The 21266-nt window shown below is 37.6% G+C and overlaps 2 protein-coding genes across 2 annotated transcripts in view; both read right to left on the bottom strand.

Moving 5' to 3' along the window:
* Positions 1-131: 131 nt before the first annotated feature.
* On the bottom strand, positions 132-12730 carry ddx49 (DEAD (Asp-Glu-Ala-Asp) box polypeptide 49). The gene is made up of 13 exons (XM_062028098.1): positions 12460-12730; positions 12041-12164; positions 9901-9986; positions 9712-9833; positions 7353-7540; positions 7150-7290; positions 3857-3932; positions 3670-3746; positions 3499-3596; positions 1746-1820; positions 1539-1627; positions 1360-1431; positions 132-400 (listed from the first exon to the last, which is right to left on the bottom strand). The coding sequence occupies exons 1-13, from the start codon at positions 12572-12574 to the stop codon at positions 242-244; spliced, it is 1422 nt and encodes a 473-aa protein (XP_061884082.1). The 5' UTR covers positions 12575-12730; the 3' UTR covers positions 132-241.
* A 3557-nt stretch (positions 12731-16287) lies between these two features.
* The window catches only part of il12rb1 (interleukin 12 receptor subunit beta 1), a 40163-nt gene continuing 35184 nt past the window's right edge, over positions 16288-21266 (bottom strand). The window contains exons 13-16 of the mRNA XM_062028684.1: positions 20452-20607; positions 20289-20364; positions 17934-18009; positions 16288-16865 (exon numbers count right to left, since the gene is read on the bottom strand). Coding sequence (XP_061884668.1) covers positions 16584-16865; positions 17934-18009; positions 20289-20364; positions 20452-20607 — 590 coding nt within the window. The 3' untranslated portion in view covers positions 16288-16583. The remainder of the gene's footprint in view (positions 16866-17933; positions 18010-20288; positions 20365-20451; positions 20608-21266) is intronic.

Here is a 21266-nt window from a genome sequence, read left to right as displayed (position 1 = left end):
CATCAGCCCCAACATTTTTGCCTTCCGTGCAGTGATAACTTTTGAGTTGCAGACATCTGAAAGACAGCACTTAAAATCCCAGTGGGATGTAAATATGGAGTAAAACAATGAGTTAATATTTCGTATGAAGTGACTGGAGTCAAATGCTGCCAACTGAATATTTCGTTTATTATGGTAAAATCAATATGTTGATGGTCACAAAAAGATATTGCACAGTAATAAAACATCAAACCAAACAGCGTCACACTGTTGCCTTCTTTGTGTGTTTACTCTTCATTTTCCTTTTGAGCTGTCCTTTTTTCTGCCTGTCAATGTTCTCCTGTATCTGCTCTTTGAACTTCTTCTTCTGAGTCTTGATCTTCTCCAGTTCCGCTTTCCTTTTTGCCTCCATGTCTGGATCCTAGAACGGGATGTTGGCCAAGAACGAAAATTATTTTAGTAGCTTGTTAAGCAGAAATAGCTATCAAATCACAGGCTTCAGGCAGTCATGCATTGATTTTTTTGTGATGAGAAGAGCGACAGTCCCACAAGGCAGGGTATGATGTCTAAATCTGATATTTTTATGCAGTTGTAAAAATATTTTGAATGTGAACGTAATGGGTTCCTAAATTAAGTCTCACGAGCAGTCATTACGGAAGTAAACATGCCTGTAATTCTAGTACGGTAGGTCTCACTCGGAGCGAATTTGTGGCAATTTTTGCAACCAAATTAAAAATGTTCTGAACCAATTTTTTTTGCGTGGGCGATTTAAGAAGGAAAAGGGCAAAACGTTTGTCTAGGTGAAATACACAGCTCTTAAAGGGTGAGTTAAAAGACTTGCTTGTTATAGTTCTTTTTTAACCGTATTTTAAATTAAGGAAAAAATCCCTGGTAGCAGTTATAAGATAATGTGTAGAGCAGAGCAATTTTAACTAACAGAAAATATTACTCCGTTATTTGGAATTATTCAGAAATGTTCTATGATTTTATTTTTGTTGTTTTGAATTTAAACATTTCATAAGTTAGTGCCATATCTACTACATATTTTTTAACAGTGACGTCACTATTTTAAATGTTCGCTCACCTAAAAAAAAAAATTCTAGCACAAGAACATTAACAATATTAAAAAAGACAATAATAAAATGTGTATGTATATAAAAATAAGTACATAATTAAAATGTGAATTTAAATGATACCACTTTACATAACATTAAACTAGAAAAGTGAATGCAAATTAAAAAAAGTAAATTATTTATATAAAAATAAAAAGTCAATTCATATGCTACTAAATTTCCTTTGACTCATTTTCTAGTCGGTAGCGTGGGCAATTGCAGACGCTGCATGTGCATTAGAAATGGCTCCCAAACAAACCGCTCTTACCTTTCCTTCCAAGATCAGCTCTTTCCTCTTATTGATCTCCTTTTTCTCATCAAAGTCACTAGACTCCAGTCTCTACAATGCAAATGTCTAATGTCAATGAAACATGTGGATCTGCTGTAAAGTGAAGTAAGTACATTTTGCTTTGAACATCAGCAAAGCTCAATGAAAAGAGATCTTACAATTTCACACTCCCGTTTGGTCAAGTTGACCTGTGTGAGGATTTTCAGGACTTCTTTCTCCTCCACAGGGAACTCCCTCAACTTGGTTTCTGGGGGGACATTTGAAGAATGAAAGAATTTTAAATAGCTGCCAATTTGAGTTTAATCTTTAAGGATGCTGTGTATCTAAAAGGTCTGAAGATTGTTTTTTTTAGTGCTCATGCTTACGAATTTGCTCTTCGATGGCTTGGACCAGGTGGATGTCGTACTGTGTCACCAGTGTGATGGACACCCCATTCCTGCCTTCACAGGAAGAAGACCTCATGGTCAGACTCTTGTTATATTTAACATCCTGTTGTAGTTATCGGCCGATTATCGACGCCGATATATTGACGCCGATATATTGACATGTATCTGTATCTGCCTCTTTTTTTTTTTTTTTAACAACTACAACAACTACATCAGCAGATACATTATACCAGTATTTAGTGAATTACCGCAGCCTCTTGTGGCCAACTTTCCAAACTTCAATTTTTTAAATCCTGTTTAGATAAAAAATTTGTCATAGTCCACACGCAAGTAAAAAGAAAAAAAGGTTGCTGCAAACGAGCGTTTTTCTGTCTCCAGGTCTGAGTTAAATGTCAAACTTGACCAACTTCTCGGTTTAGTGAGAGGCATGATTTATGATCTAGAATTAACTTTCACCAACTTAGACGCAATGCAGCGCCTCAACGGCTCAGTTTGTTAATTGCTGCTCAAGTAAGTTATACCTATGTGATCACGGCGCCGCTAAAAGTAGTTCCTCAGCGTAGAGCTCATAACAACAATGTTGCTAATTAGAGATGTCCGATAATATTGGACTGCCGATAAATGCTTTAAAATGTAGTATCGGTTTCAAAAAGTAAAATTTATGACTTTTTAAAACGCAGCTGTACGGAATGGTACACGGACGTAAGGAGAAGTAGAGTAGTTGCGTCTCTCAGTCATACTTGCCAACCCTCCCGATTTTCCCGGAAGACTCCCGAATTTCTGTGCCCCGTCAGAAAATCTCCCGATTTCCACCCAGACAACAATATTGGGGCCGTGCCTTAAAGGCACTGCATTTGCGTGCCGGCCCAATCACATAATATCTACGGCTTTTTACACACACAAGTGAATGCAAGGCATACTTGGTTAACAGCCATACAGGTCACATTGAGGGTAGCCGTATAAACAACTTTAACACTGTTACAAATATGCGCCACACTGTGAACCCACACCAAACAAGAATGACAAACACATTTCGGGAGAACATCCGCACCGTAACACAACAGAACAAATACCCAGAACCCCTTGCAGCACTAACTCTTCCGGTACGCTACAATATACACCCCCCCCCCCCCCTACCCCCCACCACCTCAACCTCCTCATGCTCTCTCAGGGAGAGCATGTCCCAAATTTCAAGCTGCAGTTTTGAGGCATGTTAAAAAAAAGAATGCACTTTGTGACTTTAATAATAAATATGGCAGTGCCATTTTGGCATTTTTTCCCATAACTTGAGTTGATTTATTTTGGAAAACCTTGTTACATTGTTTAATGCATCCAGCGGGGCATCACAACAAAATTAGGCATAATAATGTGTTAATTCCACGACTGTACAGTATATATCGGTATCGGTTGATATCGGAATCGGTAATTAAGAGTTGGACAATATCGGATATCGGCAAAAAAGCCATTATCGGACATCTCTATTGCTAATACTTGGTAAATTGAGTATTGTTGGCGGCTTTTGGACGTTCTTATAGAGTGCTTTTTGGGCGCAATAAAAGTACTCATTACCTGCATTGTAAGCCACCTTGCACTTTGCGTATTTTACAAATTATAACGCATAAAAAATATATACCGGTAAGTATTTAGGATCGTGAATTATAGGCAAACTTTTTTTTTTTTTTTAAGTGCAGTTCCCCTTTAAATATTCCCACAGGCATGTCATTGATAGTACCTGCTCTCGCCGTTCGTCCCACTCTGTGGATGTAGATTTTGGGCAGGCCGGGGGTGTTGTGATTGATGACGACTTGAACAGTAGGAATATCCAAGCCCCTTGTTGGGAAGCCAATGGCAGGTATGAATGATCAAGTATTTCAGATGATTGAAGAAGAAGAGAGCCGCTTACCTGGCAGCTACATCTGTCGCGATCAGGATCTTATAGACGCTGGCCTTGAATTTGGAGAGGTTTGCAAATCGTTGTTTCTGGAAAACCAAAGCAAGGTCAGTCTTTTATTGTGAAGGTCCATTTAGTCACCTCCTAACTGTTGATTTTCTTCTCTATGGTCATCTTCTCCAACCACTTCACATCTCACCTGTTTCATCATGGAGTGGAGGGAGATGGTGGGAAAGTTAAATCGCCGAAGCATCATGGTGAGGATTTGACAGCTCCTGGGAGAAAGCAAAACTATTAGTCAAAACCATACATACAAAAAAAACTTGGCAAATGTGTGTCTTAGGCAACATTCAAACAATTGACTAGCAATGTTTTTTAAAGTTAATATTTATACGTTAAACCATCCTGAAATATGAAGGTGTAAAGTTAACCACAGATATAACCTTAATAAAAACAAATAAAACATCAGGAGCAAAGCTTAATAAACTGAGACGCGCTTAGAAGCTTGAGAAGAACATCTTTTAAACCTGATAATTTTTACTCTTAAACCTGATAATTTTTACTCTTAAATCATGCCAATGGCAAACTGAGTTGATTTTTATTCCCAACAGTCCATGAATTAAGAGTCTGGGGTCTGCAGAACACCACAAAATGTGCTCCAGAATCGATTTTTCAGGTTGTAGGGGAGGCCCAAAGCAGTTCATATTACCCGAGGGGACCCACACTGTAGGACGTCTGAAAACCTTTGGTATATAAACTCTATTATTCTAAAGCACAACAAAGTAAAAAATAAATAAATCGTTATATAATTTATCACAGGTGTCAAACTCAAAGCCCAGGTGCCAGATCTGGCCCGTTGCATAATTTTACGTGGCCCACAAAAGCCTGGAAACAATATGCGTCAACGTACTTTATATTTTTATTTATCTCCAATACATGTACTGCATGCAGTTGAATATCTTTTAAACTTAGGGGTGCACAAAAAAATCGATTCACATCTGAATTGCGATTCTAATTTATCCCAATTGTAAATCAATTCAGAATTTCAAAAAAATCAATAGAATTTTTTTTTTTTGATAGATTTTTTAAAAATATGTTTTTTGGTAATCTCCTCGCAACCAGAAGGGGCTTTTCTAACCTGTAACTTGTTTTGAAAAAGTTTCATTATAAACATTCAAACATCTGTTCAAATTGGGTATCTCGTTAAATCGAGAATCGTTTCTTAATCGCATCGAATTGTTAGGTGCTCAAAGATTCACACCCCTGTTAAATATTTCATAATGAAAAAATTATATCTTGTAAATATGTTTTAAACCATAACATTAAAAAAAAAAAAAATTGTTGTTAATTAACTTAGATATCTGCTTGACTTAAAATTTCAAAGCAAGCTATCTATTAAATAGTACACTGTGAAAATGACAATGTTTTACGGTAAAAACATGGCACTGCAGTCGTGGAAAATTAAATTTTGTCAGAAAAGATTGTAATACCACTTCCATAAGCCGTAAAAAACACTGTAAATTTTACGGTAAAACATCGGACTGTTTTTCCGCAAAAATCTAAGTTTTTACTTTTTATGGTGTACACGAAGAACTGTATAATAACCAAATGCAAAGGCAACTGTGTCACAATTTCATGAAGCGAATCCTTATACATTTATATTCATATATAACTCACTGTTATAGGGCAGCCAAATCTGCGATGTGACCCTCCCATAAATGCTATTGCCAGTTGTGTGTGTGTACCTAACCCGCAAAATGGAGGAAGGATGTAATAATAATAATATTTTGGAATGCATGATCATTAACATGTTTAACACAACAGAACCAGAAACAATGTTACACATTGTATTATGAACAAACTATTTGGTCAGCATCCATAGTGCTGATGAATTAATAGTAAACAAAAGTCTAACTTGAATGAGTTTCACACCAACATTTAAAGCACCATGCTAAACACTCCTGATATGTCATATGCAACTACTGTCATCTTGTGGAGGTAAGAAAAACTACATCAGGTGGTTGGCACTAATTAACTATTGCAGCTCTTACTCATATTGAACAATAGGGCTGCACGAGTTAGAGAAAAAAATCGACGTAATTGCGATTTTTTTCTCTCCAAGATTGCGATTCGATTTTATATTTTTTTGTACATAAAATTGCATAAAACTGCAAACTATGACTGATGGACTACATATTACTTTTAGACTGTCAATCAACATATTCTTGTCTCAATGTGCCACACAATATAACAATATGCAATTTACTTCCAAAAATATTTGACTTTATACAGACAGAGCTTTTGTAAATATCATGCTCTTTAACTTAAAAAATATTCTGTTAAACCTATACAGTGATTATGATATAATGTAATCATAATATATATTAATGCAAGTAACCATTTAAAAGGATATACGCTTTTATTTCTCATTACTGTAGAATTGTTCACCATTGTACTGTCATTGGAAGGTAAATAACTATCCTAAACAAATAAAAAAATGGACTAATTTCTATAAGCAAACATTTTACCTAATTAGGTATTGAACATCCTAAAGTGCAGTTTTTCCTAAAGGGAAAAATGAGATTGGACGTTGTCTTTTTGTTTATTGCATCACGTGATCGCGACTACATTTTCGCTCATTAGTCAGCGTTGAAGGGCTCAGATCGCCCATCCGATTTGAAGCTGAACTATTCCCACAACAGGACATTTGGCATTGTAATCTTTTTTCTCCTGGCTGGCCAACATGTCTGTCACTCAAATGCCGGTCAACGGCGGAGGAAAAAAGAAAACAACTCAGCCTGTTGCGGTTATTAACTGCACTACCGTATTTTTTGGACTATTAAGTCGCAGTTTTTTTCATAGTTTGGCCGGGGGTGCGACTTATACTCAGGAGCGACTTTTGTGTGAAATTATTAACACATTACCGTAAAATATCAAATAATATTATTTAGCTCATTCACGTGAGAGACTAGACGTGTAAAATTTCATGGGATTTAGCGATTAGGAGTGACAGATTGTTTGGTAAACGTATAGCATGTTCTATATGTTAGTTATTTGAATGACTCTTACCATAATATGTTATGTTAACATACCAGGCACAATCTCAGTTGGTTATTTATGCGTCATATAACGTACACTTATTCAGCCTGTTGTTCACTATTCTTTATTTATTTTAAATTGCCTTTCAAATGTCTATTCTTGGTGTTGGGTTTTATCAAATACATTTCCCCAAAAAATGGGACTTATACTCCAGTGCAACTTATATGTTTTTTTCCTTATTTATTATGCATTTTCGGCAGGTGCGACTTATACTCCGAAAAATACGGTAATAAAACCTTAATGTCGATTTGGTTTCCAAGTCGTGTAGCCCTTTTGAACAACCAGGCGACTATAAGTGACTGAAATAATTGAATAGAAGTGTTAATTAGAGCATTTACGGTAATGTTGTCTTGTTCTATGCTGCTGTAGAACAAAGTGTTCAGCTGGGCTCACTTGCATGTGTTGGTGAAGATGATGACGGACCAGTCATCGTGTGTGTCTGTGAAGGTCTGGATCAGGTGGACCAGGTAAGCATCTTTAACCCTCTCTGGAGTCAGAATGTACCTCTGGTCCAACTCTTCCACCGTGCGAGTTCTGATAACACAGTGACATAGTAGCAAAACATACACCGGTCATGTATTCACCGGGGCACTCACTCGGATGTACTCTCCCAGAAGAAGGGTCTGTTCATGGCGATATTTTTCAGCTCCTGCAGCGTGTCTGTGAGCGTAGCGCTGAACAGCAGAGTCTGTCTTTTGGCTGGTATCACCCCCAGGATGACTTCCAGGTCTTTGGTGAAGTCAGTGCAGCCCTGCTCCAACAGTCTGTCCGCCTCATCCAAGATCTGCACACAATATAATATCATAAAGTACAGAGCAGGCCAAGCTAAATTTAAATAGTTTTACAGTCAACACCGAATCCATTCAATTGAATTAATTAAATACAAGAATACACAAAAACATAGTATCATTAATACTAAGGTCAATTATATTGGGGGATTAGACCTGGCACCTTTTATATTCTGCTAGCAATGGAATCTGTGCTGTCTAGAATTGTATTTAATGCTACAACTACCGTATTTTTCGGACTATAAGTCATAGTTTTTTTCATAGTTTGGCCGGGGGTGCGACTTATACTCAGGAGCAATTTATGAAGTGAAGTGAAGGGAATTATACATATATATAGTGCTTTTATCTAGTGACTCAAAGCGCTTTACGTTGTGAAAACCCAATATCTGTTACATTTAAACCAGTGACTTATGTGTGAAACTATTAACACATTACCGTAAAATATCAAATAATATTATTTAGGTCATTCACGTAAGAGACTAGACGTATAAGATTTCATGGGATTTAGTGATTAGGAGTGACAGATTGTTTGGTAAACGTATAGCATGTTCTATATGTTATAGTTATTTGAATGACTCTTACCATATGTTACGTTAACATACCAGGCACGTTCTCAGTTGGTTATTTATGCGTCATATAACGTACACTTATTCAGCCTGTTGTTCACTATTCTTTATTTATTCTAAATTGCCTTTCAATAGAGATGTCTGATATTATTGGCCGATAAATGCTTTAAAATGTAATATCGGAAATTATCGGTATTTTTATTATCGGTATCGTTTTTTAAAATTTATTTATAATTAAATCAACATAAAAAACACAAGATACACTTACAATTAGTGCACCAACCCAAAAAAACTCCCTCCCCCATTTACACAAAAGGGTTGTTTCTTTCTGTTATTAATATTCTGGTTCCTACATTATATATCAATACAGTCTGCAAGGGATACAGTCCGTAAGCACACATGATTGTGCGTGCTGCTGGTCCACTAATAGTACTAACCTTTAACAGTTAATTTTACTCATTTTCATGAATTACTAGTTTCTATTTAACTGTTTGTATATTGTTTTACTTTCTTTTTTATTCAAGAAAATGTTTTTAATTTATTTATCTTATTTTATTTTATTAATTTTTTTAAAAAGGACCTTATATTCACCATACCTGGTTGTCCAAATTAGGCATAATAATGTGTTAATTCCACGACTGTATATATCGGTATCGGTTGATATCGGTATCGGTTTATGTCGGTATCTGTAATTAAAGAGTTGGACAATATCGGATATCGGCAAAAAGCCATTATCGGACATCCCTAACTTTCAAATGTCTATTCTTGGTGTTGGGTTTTATCAAATACATTTCCCCAAAAAATGCGACTTATACTCCAGTGCGACTTATATATGTTTTTTTCCTTCTTTATTATGCATTTTTGGCCGGTGCGACTGAAACTCCGGAGCGAGTACAAAGTGTGCACACTAAATAATAACACAATGTTTATTTTGACTCATCAAGCCCTTCCTGCCACCATTTCAGAAATACTGATTTGGACAATCCTCTACTTGACGCAGGCCAGAAACGGCTTCTCTGTAGCAATGTAAGATATGAACATTTCACATCACGATTACTGTGACGAAAACTATCACGGTTACCATTATCGCTGTGCTCAAAAAGTACTTACACACACAAAGTGAAATCTTTTAACCACATTATATTGTTAAATAAAATAAAAAAACATGCACACAATATACTTTTTTTGTCACAAAAAACATAAAATATACTTCTGACTTCTGAAGAGCCATATTGATGTTATTTGAGTGCTTAAATGACTTTAATTTTAGCATTTAAGACCACTAGCGATCAGCGCAATAGCTGCTTCTCTAGGAAATGAGCAGTATCACCGTTTATCATTTATAGCATTAATCGTTACATCCCTACTTCTCTGATAACCATTACAAATGTACCGTATGCTCATATTTAACACAGAGGCATTAATTTTTATTTTTTTTATAACTAATAAGATATTCTATTCTGGTAATTTATGTGTATTTTTTCTGTGTGGCCTTAATTATCTTCCCCATAAAGACAGCCTAGGAAGATAATATTAAATAAAAATGCATTTTTATACAACATGGATGCACTATGACAATTTATGTGGAGTAACTGACTCACCAAGAACTGGATCTTCTTCAAGCTGAAGGTGTTGGAGCTCCGGATGTGATCAGCGAGTCGGCCCGGCGTCGCTACGACTATGTGAGGCTGGTTGGAAAGGGCCAGGGCCTGACTTACCATATCTGTAGGTGAACACAAGACGTCAGCGCACACTTCTTCCATGTTTGTAGCTCGGACTGATGCGCTTACCCATTCCGCCTACGATGATGCAGTCTCGCAGACCCAGCGGCTTTCCCAGGACTCGAAACTGCTCAGCGATCTGGTAGGCCAACTCCCTGCATGATATCACAGTGACACCAATCAGATCTTTTAATTTTAAAGTTGCTTTTGTTTAGCTAAAAAAAACAGCGTGTGCTAGCACGCAGTAACTAAATATGTGGTATTGACCCTGATATAAGGTGTCTGACAAATATTTGAAGTCTTCAAATTCATAAATGCAAACCACATGCAGCACCAAACACCTCCTCCCTTAGATTTTTCTTCCTGTCACTCACACACGCACACACCATTGACCTGATGCGATGCAATAGCGACACAAGGAAATAAATTGGCAGGGGAGGAGCAACGAGGTCAATTTTAAGCTGATGCCACTCAAAAGTTAACCTGACTCTCGCCAGATCCTTGTAGTTCGCTGAGCTCCACACAAGGATCTGGGCTCGACGGCAATGCAAACTCCTTCAAGATAGCAAATAAATAATGAACCAATCAGGATCGCCGGGCGGGATTTCATAGGTGTGACATAGCGGCGAAGCGACTGTTTGATTCAAACAACAATGGCGGCACGCAGCGAGGAGTCGTGTGCTGACATTGATTCTGCTATTGCAAATGTTTTGCGACATCGATCGTCTACTGACATTGCTGCCTTATATCAGTAAAAGTTTTGTAACTTTTTGCTCTGTCATTATCCAATATGTCGGCTGTTCTGTTTTGGATTTCCCAGCGTCGCTCTCATCAGCGTCACGGGTTGATTTCGATGTGAGTGGTTGAAGTGGCACGTCATTCAAGATAACGGACAAGTGGTTTATTCAATCACATACACTGAGTTTTTTACAATTGATTGATTGAGACTTTTATTAGTAGATTGCACAGTACAGTACATATTCCGTACAATTTACCACTAAATGGTAACACCCGAATAAGTTTTTCAACTTGTTTAAGTCGGGTTCACGTTAATCAATTCATGGTATAAATATATACTATCAGCATAATACAGTCATCACACAAGTTAATCATCATCAGAGTATATACATTGAATTATTTACATTATTTACAATCTGGGGGGTGGGATGTGGAGGGGGTTGAGGCAGGGGGGTTAGGTTTGGTTGATATCAGCACTTCAGTCATCAATAATATCATCTGAAAAAAATGGACATTGAAACAGTGTAGGTCTGACTTCGTAGGATATGTACAGCGAGCAGTGAACATAGTGAGCTCAGAAAGCATAAGAACAAGTATATACATTTGATTATTTACATTTGATTATTTACAATCCGGGTAGGTGGGATGTGGTGGGGGGAGGGGGTTAGTCTAGGGTTGTAGTTGCCTGGAGGTGTTCTTTTAGTGCGGTTTTGAAGGAGGGTAGAGATGTACTTTCTTTTACACATATTAGGAGTGCATTCCATATTGATGTGGCATAGAAGGAGAATGAGTTAAGACCTTTGTTAGATCGGAATCTGGGTTTAACATGGTTTGTGGAGCTCTCCCTGGTGTTGTGGTTATGGCGGTCATTTACGTTGTAGAAGTAGTTTGACAAGTACTTCGGTATCAGGGAGGTGTAGCGAATTTTATAGAATTTATATTTCAGAAGGCCCCGCTTTCTGAAATACATCTCCTATTAAGAAGTCCCAGATCCTTGTGTGGAGCTCAGCGAACTACAAGGATCTGGCGAGAGTCAGGCTACTCAAAAGTAGCTCTATTTCATAAACTTGCAGTAGTTTGCAATGAACCATCAAAAACAAACAATAAAAAATCAATAATATTACAGTCACAATTTATTTTAATCTAATTTGTACATTTTAAAAATAGATATACATTTTACTGATATTTTAAACAATTTTTGTTTTAAAGTATAGGTATTGTCTTATATTTTCTGTCAGTATATGTGGATTGTTTTAGTTGTATTTATTTTTTTAGTTGCCATACATAATTTATGGGTTATTTAGTTTTTGTATTACTTTATGTAAAACAGCTAAAGTTAAACCTAAGTTGAAATGAATGCAATGACAAGTACTGTTTTTAACATGGAAATGTACACACAATGACCAGACGTCATCTCTAAAAGTAATCTATTTGTTGAAAAGTAAATAAATGAAAGCAAAGTAGCACTGACCTGGTGGGTGTGAGCACCAGACAGAAGATGCCATAAGGGTCCTCTGATAGTTTCTGCAACACCGGAAGCACAAAAGCTGCTGTCTTCCCACTTCCGGTTTTGGCACAGCCCAAACAATCACGACCTGGGTTATAAAAAGGCACATGTGTTTATGTTTTGAACGTTATGGTCATGTACCTTGAGAAAGATAGCCGGACATACACATTGTTTCACATTTTTCTGAATACATTGCTTTGATTGATTGAGACTTTTATTAGTAGATTGCACAGTACAGTACATATTCCGTACAATTGACCACTAAATGGTAACACCCGAATAAGTTTTTCAACTTGTTTAAGTCGGGGTCCACGTTAATTAATTCATTTCGGACAATATTTAAACTATGTCTAAGTTTTCATTTAGTATTGAGTGTGTCTTACCTTGTAGAATGGCTGGCATGCAGTTTTCCTGTACAGGAGTGGGTTTATTTATTCCCAACTGTTTGCACTGTTTAATAAGCCAGTCGGACAGTCCGAGCGACGAAAAGTCACTCATCTTTGATCTGTATGGGCCCCTAATATGATTAAATAGGTCGAAAGGTGCAGAAATTAAGAAATAAACACAGACGGCGCGAATTGTAGTTTGGGATCTGAAGAGACCCTCATGTGTTTTTCTGACGTTCCAATATGGACGACATTCTTCTTCTACGTTAGTTAAAGCCACACCGGATGTGGAGAGAACACTCGGTTTCCTCTCGTGGCCAAAAGTGGGTATCACGGTGTTGGGCCCAGCTATCCCCAATACGTAAAACACTATTTTAAAACGAATTGATTTGTAAATACAAATTATCTACATTTGAAATAAATCAACTATATGGTCTGTATGATACTTAAAGTTACTAAACACAAATAATTTAAAAATATAGTGGGCAATACTGCAAATATACAATTGCCCACAACTTTATTTGTCCCTTATTGGTCGATTCCATCCATCCATTTTCTACCGTTTGTCCCTTTCGGGGTGGCGGGGGGTGCTGGAGCCTATCCCAGCTGCATTCGGGCGAAAGGCCGAATGCCATGAATTGATTTACTTGGACCCCGACTTAAACAAGTTGAAAAACTTATTCGGGTGTTACCATTTAGTGGTCAATTGTACGGAATATGTACTATACTGTGCAATCTACTAATAAAAGTTTCAATCAATCAATCAATCAATCAAGGCGGGGTACACCCTGGACAAGTCGCCACCTCATCACAGGGCCAACACAAATAGACAGACAACATTCACACTCACATTCACACACTAGGGCCAATTTAGTGTTTCCAATCAACCTATCCCCAGGTGCTTGTCTTATTTTTTTTAAATAAAAACACTAAATTGGCCCTAGTGTGTGAGTGTGACAGTTGTCTGTCTATCTGTGTTGGCCCTGTGATGAGGCGGCGACTTGTCCAGGGTGTACACCGCACCCCCCGCGACCCCGAAATTGACAAGCGGTAGAAAATGGATGGATGGATGGATTTTGTACTATCATTTTTATTATTATTTAATACACACGTTATCAATATTTATGTAATTAGTGTTGCTGATTATTTTTACAATTCCTTTTTTTAGGTTTCTTAAATTATTTGTGAGTTTGCCTTTAACTTGTTGGTTTTGGTTATAATTAAAATAAAATACATATAATATATTTCATACAAACAGAAAACATATTTTTTTTACAACAAACCTATTTGTGAACAATGTAACAATAATGTACATAAATACAACTATATACAAACCCCGTTTCCATATGAGTTGGGAAATTGTGTTAGATGTAAATATAAACGGAATACAATGATTTGCAAATCCTTTTCAACCCATATTCAATTGAATGCACTACAAAGACAAGATATTTGATGTTGAAACTCATAATTTTTATTTTTATTTTTTTGCAAATAATAATTAACTTAGAATTTCATGGCTGCAACACGTGCCAAAGTAGTTGGGAAAGGGCATGTTCACCACTGTGTTACATCACCTTTTCTTTGAACAACACTCAATAAACGATTGGGAACTGAGGAAACTAATTGTTGAAGTTTCGAAAGTGGAATTCTTTCCCATTCTTGTTTTATGTAGAGCTTCAGTCTTTCAACAGTCCGCTGTCGTATTTTACGCTTCATAATGCGCCACACATTTTTGATGGGAGACAGGTCTGGACTGCAGGCGGGCCAGGAAAGTACCCGCACTCTTTTTTTACGAAGCCACGCTGTTGTAACACGTGCTGAATGTGGCTTGGCATTGTCTTGCTGAAATAAGCAGGGGCGTCCATGAAAAAGACGGCGCTTAGATGGCAGCATATGTTGTTCCAAAACCTGTATGTACCTTTCAGCATTAATGGTGCCTTCACAGATGTGTAAGTTACCCATGCCTTGGGCACTAATACACCCCCATACCATCACAGATGCTGGCTTTTGAACTTTGCGTCGATAACAGTCTGGATGGTTCGCTTCCCCTTCTGTCCGGATGACATGATGTCGAATATTTCCAAAAACAATTTCAAATGTGGACTCGTCAGACCACAGAACACTTTTCCACTTTGCATGAGTCCATCTTAGATGATCTCGGGCCCAGAGAAGCCGGCGGCGTTTCTGGATCTTGTTGATAAATGGCTTTCGCTTTGCATAGTAGAGCTTTAACTTGCACTTACAGATGTAGCAACTAACAGTGGTTTTCTGAAGTGTTCCTGAGCCCATGTGGTGATATCCTTTAGAGATTGATGTCGGTTTTTGATACAGTGCCGTCTGAGGGATCGAAGGTCACGGTCATTCAATGTTGGTTTCCGGCCTTGCTGCTTACGTGGAGTGATTTCTCCAGATTCTCTGAACCTTTTGATGATATTATGGACCATAGATGTTGAAATCTCTAAATTTCTTGCAATTGCACTTTGAGAAACGTTGTTCTTAAACTGTTTGACTATTTGCTCACGCAGTTGTGGACAAAGGGGTGTACCTCGCCCCATCCTTACTTGTGAAAGACTGAGCATTTTTTGGGAAGCTGTTTTTATACCCAATCATGGAACCCACCTGTTCCCAATTAGCCTGCACACCTGTGGGATGTTCCAAATAAGTGTTTGATGAGCATTCCTCAACTTTATCAGTATTTATTGCCACCTTTCCCAACTTCTTTGTCACGTGTTGTTGGCATCAAATTCTAAAGTTAATGATTATTTGCAAAAAAAAAAAATTTATCAGTTTGAACATCAAATATCTTGTCTTTGTAGCATATTCAACTGAATATGGGTTGAAAATTATTTGCAAATCATTGTATTCCGTGGTTCGGGCATCTGGTCAGGATGCCACCCGAACGCCTCCCTAGGGAGGTGTTTAGGGCACGTCCGACCGGTAGGAGGCCACGGGGAAGACCCCGGACACGTTGGGAAGACTATGTCTCCCGGCTAGCCTGGGAACGCCTCGGGATCCCCCGGGAGGAGCTGGACGAAGTGGCTGGGGAGAGGGAAGTCTGGGTTTCCCTGCTCAGGCTGCTGCCCCCGCGACCCGACCTCGGATAAGTGGAAGAAGATGGATGGATAGATGGATGTATTCCGTTTATATTTACATCCAACACAATTTCCCAACTCATATGGAAACGGGGTTTGTAAGATAACATAACAATATCAACAAAATGACTCAGTTATTCCCTTTTATTATAAGCAATCGTTTGAGGGGGGAAAAAAATCCATCATTCAAGATAAGTAAACAAAAGCAAAAATTGCTTTTGGCTTTCATTTAATGACATTTTTTGGCTTTTTTCCCTAAAAGCCTCATATAACTTATTTAATAAGTTTGTAAACAATATGCAGTAACACTATATAAATACAACAATGTAACAATACGAACAACACAATGAAAAACAAGTAATTTGTGCAAAACAAATAAACCAAAAGAAAAATGACTATTTTGTCATTTAAATAAGCAATAGTAGATAATCAGTTTGTAAACAATATAGTGAAGTGAATTATATTTATATAGCGCTTTTCTCTAGTGACTCAAAGCGCTTTACATAGTGAAACCCAATATCTAAGTTATATATTCAAACCAGTGTGGGTGGCACTGGGAGCAGGTGGGTAAAGTGTCTTGCCCAAGGACACAACGGCAGTGACTAGGATGGCGGAAGCGGGGATCGAACGTGCGACCCTCAAGTTGCTGGCACGGCCGCTCTACCAACCGAGCTATACCGCCCCACTGTAACAATACAAACAACACAACAAAAAACACAAAAAAAGGGACATAGAACATACGAAGGACTAAATATATTGAATCTATCACTATAGTATTGATCCAATACTGGTATTGATGCACTGCCTTCAATATTTGGCTTAATTCGCCCACTCTGACAATAGATCCATTCTACAACCACACATAGTAATATTAAGATGACATATTTGTTTAATATTTGGGTCTTCATTGTGACCTCACTTTTTAGAAAGAACGTGTTTTTGTGTAAGACTTTTCCATCGTAAGAATTTGAGTCAATTGGATTGTTCAAAAAATCCACGCTCTCTGGCAGTAAATTACTTTGAATCCATTTAACATGAGTCTGTCTTCATATCAAAGACCAATCCTTTTCTGTATAACAGCAACGCAAGCAAATCCTCTTCTTCCATATTTGGCATTTCCTCTTTGGAATCCGTCAGGGCCTTCGAGATGATGTTATCGCCATTGGTCTCCTCAGACACCATTGAATCTGTCCTCCTTATATCAATGTGCAATGACATCGCCGTCTCATTTGCATTCTTGGCGAGGGTCTCACTCAGCGGCTGCAGTGTCACGTCATGCTCCACCTCCTCATGCTCCTCCTGTGTCCAGTTCTGGTTTTCACAACAACATGTTTTTCTTTATGAGCGCAGCTGAGCTAGTCCAAACCCAGCAGGCACAAGACATTAAAACAACGTTGAGAACTTGTTGAATTAGGTCCTGACGTTGAGCAACTCAAACCTAATATTGGAACTAGAGATGTTCGATAATGGCTCGTTAGCGGGGGGTGTATATTGTAGCGTCCCGGAAGAGTTAGTGCTGCAAGGGGTTCTGGGTATTTGTTCTGTTGGTGTTTATGTTGTGTTACGGTGTGGATGTTCTCCCGAAATGTGTTTGTCATTCTTGTTTGGTGTGGGTTCACAGTGTGGCGCATATTTGTAACAGTGTTAAAGTTGTTTATACGGTCACCCTCAGTGTGACCTGTATGGCTGTTGACCAAGTATGCGTTGCATTCACTTGTGTGTGTGAAAAGTCGTAGATATTATGTGACTGGGCCGGCACGCAAAGGCAGTGCCTTTAAGGTTTATTGGCGCTCTGTACTTCTCCCTACGTCCGTGTACACACAGCGGCGTTTTAAAAAGTCATACATTTTACTTTTTGAAACCGATACTGATATTTTCCGATATTACATTTTAAAGCATTTATCGGCCGATAATATCGTCAGCCCGATATTATCGGACATCTCTAATTGGAACAACATGCTTTTTCTTTCTGAAGTTGATTTGACCATTGAATTTTGGTCATTTTCCAACCAATATTTTACAACACAAATATAACGAAACAACATGCTTTTTGATAATGTTTATTCAATGTCAGGCTGCGACGTTGATTTGACCCTTGAAATGTGGTCATTTTCCCAAACCAACGTTAGACATCAACGTTGCCTCAATTGACAAAGACAACTATTTTGCAACATTGTTTCAAAGTCAGTTTTAAAGGACATGTACTGTATGTATAATCAACATTGTATCAATGTCTTGTGCCTGCTGGGAATAAAGGATGTGATTGTCTCACTACAAAAATGTCAAACTCTCACACTTTTCCCCTTTCTCACTTTTGGAATGAGTCTTCTTGAAAACTGACATATACTACTTACTCCAGTTATTAATGAAAACATTTACCTGATTCACTGGTTGATGAAAGGCCAACTGTAAAAAAGTGGGCTTTGGCACTGGAGGACATATCTTCTTTTTCATTCTGAATTGAAAAAAAAATTACAAAAGGTTAAAGACAAAAATCATATACGTGATATACATACACTGTAAAAAAAAAAAAAAGTTGAGAAAACGCAAATTTTCCAGGCAACATGATGCAACAAGATTTTTGCGTTTTCTCAACTTTTGACTACTGCTGGTCAGACACTGTTTTGGTAGTTAAACATAGTGAAACCTTATTTCTGAGTCTGACTAACTTGAAAACTATGATTAGTCCAACTATTGCAAATCGTATTTCACAATTTAGCAGTAGTCAAAAGTTGAGAAAACGCAAAAATCTTGTTGCATCATGTTGCCTTGAAAATTTGCGTTTTCTCAACTTTCTTTTTTTTTTTACAGTATATATATATATATATATATATATATATATATATATATATATATATATATATATATATATATATATATGTATATGACATATACTGTATATTTCATCCCTAAACTACATTTGGTGTTTAAACAAAAATTAGGGGTAAAAAGATGTAAAGCTCCACACTGTGGAAGGACATTAGCTCCTATCTCGCTAGCGAGGAAGATACAGTGTAACGAGGATGCCTTTGTCAAATTTTTATTTGTATTGTTTATGTATTTTTTTTCAAGATCTCTTAAAATCATATTTCTTCTCTCAAAACTTGACAGTGCACCTTATAACCTGGTGCACCTAATGCAAAGAATAAGTTCGGTTAAGCTTACCAACTCGAAGCTATTTTATGTGGTACATGGTGTAATGAGAAAGGTGACCAGTAGATGGCAGTCAAACATAAGACATAACATAAGAGATACGTGCAGGCTGCACTATGATGGCAACAACACCAACATTTTAAATGTTCCATTGAAAATATAAAACATTACACACGGCGCTCAAAAATCTATCAAAATGTTTTAGTACGACTTTGGTAAGCTATGAAGCCGCAACACTTGAAGGATTGTCGGCGCATTAAACATACTAGTATTATTATGGTGAGTGTATAAGGTAAGACATATTATCTGGCATTTTGTTTTGCAATATTATGCAAAAGCAACTTTTCTTACCTTCTAGTACCTGCTGATCTGTATTTGGGATCTGCATAAATCCTGAAAAATTGATAATCTTCTTTTTGTCTATCTTCTTGTCATGTGACATTCATCCTCCGCTGTTGCCATTTCTAATATAAAGTAGTGTAAAGTTCTTACTTATATCTGTCAGTAAACTCGCGCTAAAACATACCGGTGTAGTGAGTTTACATTATTCACCCAAGGAACTTTTGTTATTAGAGTTCCGGTCGGACGGTTTTTCATGGGACACATTTCCGGTGTGGTTGTTTCCGTATGAGGAGATGCTGCTCCGTTATTGATTTAAGTAAAGTCTGAATGTCATTAAAACAGTTAGCACCATCTTTTGACACTTCTTCCACTCCCGTCCTTGCACGCTACACCACTCATACTTGCCAACCCTCCCGATTTTCCCGGGAGACTCACGAATTTCAGTGCCCCTCCCGAAAATCTCCCGGGGCAACCATTCTCCCGGGGCAACCATTCTCCCGGGGCAACCATTCTCCCGAATTTCTCCCGATTTCCACCCGGACAACAATATTGGGGGCGTGCCTTAAAGACACTGTCTTTAGCGTCCTCTACAACCTGTCGTCACGTTTGCTTTTCCTCCATTCAAACAGCGTGCAGACCCAGTCACTTAATACATGCATGTTTTTACACACACGAGTGACTGCAAGACATACTTGATCAACAGCCATACAGGTCACACTGAGGGTGGCCGTATAAACAACTTTAACACTGTTACAAATATGCGCCACACTGTGAACCCACACCAAACAAGAATGACGAACACATTTCGGGAGAACATCCGCACCGTAACACAACATAAACACAACAGAACAAATACCCAGAATCCCTTCCAACACTAACTCTTCCGGGACGCTACAGTATACACCCCCGCTACCACCAAAACCCCCCGCCCCCTTCATGTTGTTTGTATTGTTACAGTATATTGTTTACAAAATGATCCGTAAAACATAATCTATACAACATTTTGACCAAAGAACCACCATTACATGTTATGTAGACCACAAGAAAGTCTTTTCAATTTAGAAAGAAAAATAATAATAATGTGACTCCTCTTAATGCGCCCTATAAATCTGTGCGCCTAATATATGAAAAAGATCAAAAATAGACCATTCATTGGCAGTGCGCTTTATAATCCGGTGCGCCCTATGGTCCGGAAAATACAGCATTTAAAAATTCACTTTTTAAAGTAGGGTTCATTACCTTTTGCAGATACACGTGCACACTATTAGTAGCAGGATGAATATGGTCGCCAACACCAAGCCAAGTTTCAACACGCCTATTAGGGAGAGAAAATATATTCAAAATTAAGTCCTAATTTAATCTCTTGTGGCTCATACTGTGTGAGTTTGGGCTCAAAAAATACCATCCATAAAATTCAACCGCAGTGTGCTGATAGTTATCGTGGCCTTTGGACCTTCTCCTGCTGCTGTCACCCCAGCTACACTGATGTTGTATGTGGCATTAGGCCTCAGGTTTTCCAGTTGGAATTTTAGCAAAGAAGCCGGTATGAGGTGACATTCTGAAATCAAACGGGGAGTAGGAAACGTCACAGCAGAACAACAATGGGCACACATTGGCACAACAGGTCATTTGGAGTCTCCAATTAACTTCATTTTGTATGTTTTTTTTTTTTTGGGGGGGGGTGATGTGGGAGAAAGCAACATCTAACAAGAAAACATGCAACACTTTCCAAAACAAGTAAAATTAGCTAACCTCAATGAACCCAAAAATACCTTAAAATAAGTATATTCTCACTAATAACAACTGTACTACTATATGAGTACGTATTTTCTATTGTTTCATTGAAAATAAAACAGCAAAGTCCATTTGGCTGTCATCTGTTTTAATATGAGACACAATTGTGTCAAAGTCATGATTTTTTTTTTACATGCTTGAAATAAGAAATTATTACTTTAAAAAAGTAGTTTTATACTTGTGAGTGTTGATGACACAGATTTGCAACAGTTGATATTCTAGTTTCAAGCATGTTTTACTCAATATAGGTCATACAATCTCAGCAACAAGCTGTAATATCTTACTGAGATCATTTAGGACCAAAACCCTTAAAACAAGTAAAACACTCTAACATAAAATCTGCTTAGTGAGAATAATTATCTTATCAGACAAAAAATAAGCAAATATCACCCTTATTTGAGATATTTCATCTTACTTAGATTT

Source organism: Entelurus aequoreus, linkage group LG19 (genome assembly GCF_033978785.1).
Source record: "Entelurus aequoreus isolate RoL-2023_Sb linkage group LG19, RoL_Eaeq_v1.1, whole genome shotgun sequence".
NCBI classification, from domain to species: Eukaryota; Metazoa; Chordata; class Actinopteri; order Syngnathiformes; family Syngnathidae; genus Entelurus; species Entelurus aequoreus.
This window is presented reverse-complemented; position numbering and strand designations above follow the sequence as displayed.